This window comes from Nanorana parkeri, unplaced genomic scaffold, assembly GCF_000935625.1.
Source record: "Nanorana parkeri isolate BGI_ZX_2015 unplaced genomic scaffold, ASM93562v1 scaffold996, whole genome shotgun sequence".
Classification (NCBI taxonomy): Eukaryota; Metazoa; Chordata; class Amphibia; order Anura; family Dicroglossidae; genus Nanorana; species Nanorana parkeri.
Genome location: NW_017307264.1, coordinates 549,802 through 554,996, shown reverse-complemented (window position 1 = coordinate 554,996; position 5,195 = coordinate 549,802). Strand labels below are relative to the sequence as shown.

Genomic DNA, 5,195 nt, shown 5'->3' with positions numbered 1-5,195 from the left:
GCCCCCATCCACGATGATCGGCACAGGGACGCGGTGAGAAGTAAGGAGGAGCAGGTGTGGGGGGATGACAGCCGCCGATAAGACAGGCCCGATCTCAGAAGCAGGTTGCAGGAAGACTGCTCAGGTAAGCCTGCACTTTCCCCCACATGGTGCTCTATAATGTATTGCTGGGATTTGTATTCCTCTATAGCTGATGGTACACTGGAGTACTATAGAGGACTACAAATCCCAGCAATACATTATACACTGTATGTATAATGTATTGCTGGGATTTGTTGTATTTCTATATAGCTGGTGGTATTCTGCATTGCACTGTATAGAGGACTACAAAACCCAGCAATAGTACATTATACAGCGCAATACGGAATACCACCAGCTATGGAGGACTACAAAACCCAGCAATAATACATTATACAGCGCAATGCAGAATACCACTAGCTATAGAGGACTAGAAAACACAGCAATAGTACATTATACAGCGCAATGCAGAATACCGCAAACTATAATGTTGTACTATTGCTGGGTTTTGTAGTCCTCTATAGCTGGTGCCATTCTGCATTCATTGCTCTATAATTTTACAGTTTTCATTTCACTATATTGCACACCACACTTTTTTTTTTTTACTTCCACCGCTCCAAGCTCGCTCCTGTGATGGACTACAATCTCAATAAAAACTAGTAGTAGTCCCATCAGTGGAGCCATTTTTTAAAATGTATTTTATTTTATCCGATTAAATCGAATTTAATAATCGGCTAACTAATCGATTTTGAAAATAATCGTTAGCTGCAGCTCTAAAGAAATTATACACATATGTGGTATCCCCATGTATGTCCACAGGAGAATTTATTTTGAGCTTTTCGGGGAGGGGGTGGGTAATGGCAAAAAAATGCAGCTAAACTTTAAAAAATGATAATTTTTTTTACTATGTTGATAATATATTAAAAAAATATTAGGCGGTATCCATTAACATTCACCACCAAATAAAAGCCCAATTTGTCCTGAAAAAAACAAGGAATAATTCACCTGAACATAGGAAGTAGTTGTAAAAGATATGTGTAGCTAAAATAAAATGTTTTTTTTTTAACTTTCACTTTTGTGCCTTATTTGAACCTGTATTGATTTAAATAAAAAAAAAACCCTTTGGCTGCATTGTGTTTTGAGGTAGAACGCTGACTGACAGTTGGTGCTTATCTTAGTACAAAGTCTGTTTCGTCACACTTGAGGAAGGCGTGCACTCGAAGGGCGTTACCCCGCCACATTTGAATTTTAAAAGAGTTTTGTTTTTAGCTGGAAGAAAGCCAGTGTCATCAGGCAGATTACGCAAGGGGTGAAAAAAAATAATGCAGACAAAAGTTATGTAACTAAACGTGCTTTACAAATACTATTACACAGACACACATCCAAAGATTCTGTACACCATTAACAGTGACATTTTATAATAAATTAAGTTTTACCTTGTTTCCCCCAACTTTTGTCAAAATATATTCTGTAATGTTTACAAAGAAAAATATATCTAAAAATCAAGGTGAAAGTTGGTTAGATTCTTTTTTTGTGTGTGCGATATGATTTAAAAATGTCTTGTTTTTTTTTTTTATAAATAGATGAGAGGTAGGGGTAATATTTTTTGCAAGAAAAGGCAAGCCTGTCACAAATATAAAGCTATGAAGGCAACCTAAGGGAAAAGCAGCACCAGCACACACCTTTTTTTCTTCAAATTATTCTCCTGGGCATGCCATCAAAGCCACACACAATCATTACTACAGATAGCATCTTTAACGTTCATGTCAGAGACCTGGCATTCTATGCAATACATGTGCTTTAGCAACATACTAACACACAGGCGGACAGCAAGGGGCAATGCCAGAGCTCAGACTTGGATCTTATAGTAACACTAAACTCAGGAGTTAAATCTTAGAAATGTATTTAACTACCGGAACTATTAACAAAAATGTATCTTATTTGTATATCACTCGGCTGTAGATCCTCAAACCATCTCTGAATTCATGCTGACACTGTCCTTCCTTCTGGAGGGTGGCTACTTTTGTTCCCCATGGTCTCTGTGTGTACTGTAAAGTAGTCACCGCTTCAAGCTCGCTTCTGTGATAAACTACCATCTTATTTAGTTTACTAATGTGTATTGAGATTGCAGTCCCCATCGCAGGAGTGATCTTGGAGTGGTGACCACTTTACAACACACACAGGGACCATGGGGAACAAAAGTAGCCACCCTCCAGAAGGAAGGGCAATGTTAGCACCAATTCAAAGATCATTTGAGGATGTACAGCTGAGCTATACACAAATAAGATACATTTTTGTTAATAGTTAAGGTGCTTGATTGTATTTCTAAGATTTAACTCCTGAGTTTAGTATCATTAACAGTAACCTATATCCAAATAATATGGATGCTGTAACCACAAAGTTCCCTTTCAGAAATGCAAGTTGCCTGGCTTTAAAACATTCTACGATCACTGATCTTGAAAAAGTAAGCTGATGAAGACTTTACGTGCTTGCCGCAGCTCAGAGGGTCAAAGTATTGCAGCTGGCGACATCCAAGCAAATAGCAATTTCACAGGCAGTTCAGCAATAGCAGTCTTAAGATTTCCCTCAGTACAGGGTAACTTTAAAAGGAGATCTAGTAGGTGAGTGATTTCCACTCATCCTCATAGTTAGAGCCGACCTGTGACAAAGAAGCGGTCACAGGTCGGCTCTATTGATCGGGAAGTGAGCAGAAACATTCACCAATCTGCTCACTTCTCGATCACCTCTCTGCAGTCACTGTCAGTTACCGCTCTCCACATGGATTCCCCCCTCCAATCCTGCAGCACTGACTGGACGAACGGACAGCGGAGGGGGCGGGCCCAGCTGGCTTCGCCTCTAGATAGGCAGAGCCCGCTGTCACTCATGCAGCTCGGTGGATCCAGACAGTATTGTCGGGAACCGTCCCGGCAGCGGCACTCTCAGTATATCGCGGGCAATAGCTTTGGGTCACGGGAGGACATTTTATGTCCTCCAGTGAACCTAAAGAGAACTATGAGGATAAACACTTACCCCATAGTTCTCTTTCAAATGTAGGGCCAGCAAAGAGTGTTGCCATGTTTAGGGCAGTATGCTTGGGAGAATCATTTAGAGGAAAAGAAATACATGCAGGTACTTCCACTAGCACCTTTTAACTTAAGTTGCCTCTATAGCCCTTTATAGCTTTATATATGTGAATCAATTCATTTTAGTAGTTTGTGGATACGCTGGTGGACTGCAAATGTTATGCTGGTATCATACTTTGGCTGAAACAAATGACTACTCAATGGGCTCATTAACACCTCCCCACATTTCACTTATTTTCATGCACTTAAAGCAAAATAACCAAAGTAGACGATTTACAGAAAAGCTCGGTATTGGGAAATGATAACACAGAGTTAAATTTGTCAGAATACTAAAAGGGCCCGTTATGTGCAGGTACATTTCATTCAAGAAACACATTTCCTCTAACAGGCGTGTATAGGTGTGAATGAGCCATAAAGAGGAAAACACAATATTTTGCCCTCAAACGTAAAACATTCATGTGCAATTCTGAAATATTCCTTAATATTAATAAAAAAAAATGAAACTACTCCAAGGTCCAAGCATCTTCACGCTAAGCGCCAGGACTATACAACCCATCCTTATAGATCCTAGATAAAGGCTTATCACAGAAGATCAGTATGGTATGCGCAGAGTGTATGGGCAAGTGTTTCTCAATAAAAGGCCAGATATAACTCAAGCAGCCTTTTCAACATATAACTAAACTATTCAAACAGCTACCTTACCAAGATAAAGATGTCAAAAATGACAGCAAGAAACATGCATCTTTATGTGTTAATAAATACACATTCAGAAGAACCCACACAATTCACACAGCAGCAGCTGATCGCATACATTCTTTGGGAAGTCCAGTAATCCCACTGGAATGTGCAATGTTAAACGTCTAATCTAAATCTATGAGATAGTAAATATGGTAGCAGCCCAGTTGGAGGTATAAAAAAGAAAACAAACATTGGGAAACCTAGAGAAAGGAACAATCATCGTAAATAAGTTTTTCCGAGTCACCCCCCAGGCGTGGTAACCCTTGCCAAATTGAATTTGCTACACAGGAGTATAATGTATTTCAGAAAGGTAAGGAATGTGGCAGATAACACACTAACATTTAACTTTCTTCTACTTCTACTTCTCCTCAGTACGAACTCTGTACTGTAATAACTAGGATGGCAATGTAAAAAAAAAAGTCTTCTTCCATTCAAGGTGCCCTGCAAATCTGAGCTCATTTGATTCTAGTGGATGTCACGTTTCCCATGTATAGTCTCTGAAGGCAATCTGAATGAGACGTAGTTCAAGCTGAAAGGCATCTGGACGCTCCTGAGGGTTAACAGACAACATCTGTTGCAACAATTGTTTCATGCGCTGATTCATGGTTTTTTTCTTGATGGGAATAGGAAGTTCCATTTTGGGGTTCTCAAGCAGTGCTGCTCCCACTGGAACTGTTTGTGTCCCCCGTTGAACATAGCCACCAAGCAATATTTTTTTGGTGTGACTGTCCAAGATAGTTAAGCGTTCAAGCATGGCCCAGAGTATTACTCCTAAGGCAAAAATATCTGCTTTTGCTGTATAATGGCCCTCCCACACCTCGGGTGCCATATAGAAATCAGTGCCACAAGCAGTAGATAAGAAGCTCTTGTTGACGCTGGCTGGTTCTTCGGGGTTCAACCCTGAAGTAGAACATACTTTACTCAGCCCAAAGTCAGCCACCTTCAAGGTAGGTTCATCTATACCATCACGTGCTTTACACACCAGAATATTGTCAGGCTTTAGGTCACGGTGTATTATCTGGTTCTTGTGTAGAAATGCAAGTGCACTACTTAGTTGCAGCATGAAGCTGGTGTTTGTTCGACGACTTGGCCTTCTTGTTAAGATGTACTCGTTCATATCGCCTCCATCACAAAAATCCATCACGAACCATAGGCAATAGGTACTGCGTGGGTCAAAGGCAATCTTGCCTTTTAGAGATGTTTCCACCAACTTCAAGAAAACAAGAAAAAATATAAATGGGAAATTAAGTTAATTAGTATCCAAATCACAAGCATAGAACACTAGAGTTAAAAAATCACATATTCAAACTGCCAAAGTAATGTAGAAAAGGGAAGAATATTCTTAAACAGAATACA

General features: G+C 39.8%; 1 protein-coding gene across 1 annotated transcript; it reads right to left on the bottom strand.

Moving 5' to 3' along the window:
• Positions 1–3,662: 3,662 nt before the first annotated feature.
• PDIK1L (PDLIM1 interacting kinase 1 like) lies at positions 3,663–5,055 on the bottom strand (the record flags this gene model as incomplete). Its single annotated transcript, XM_018567005.1, has 1 exon — positions 3,663–5,055. A coding segment is annotated over one exon (741 nt), but the record flags the coding sequence as incomplete, so codon positions are not given.
• Between the last annotated feature and the right edge of the window lie 140 nt (positions 5,056–5,195).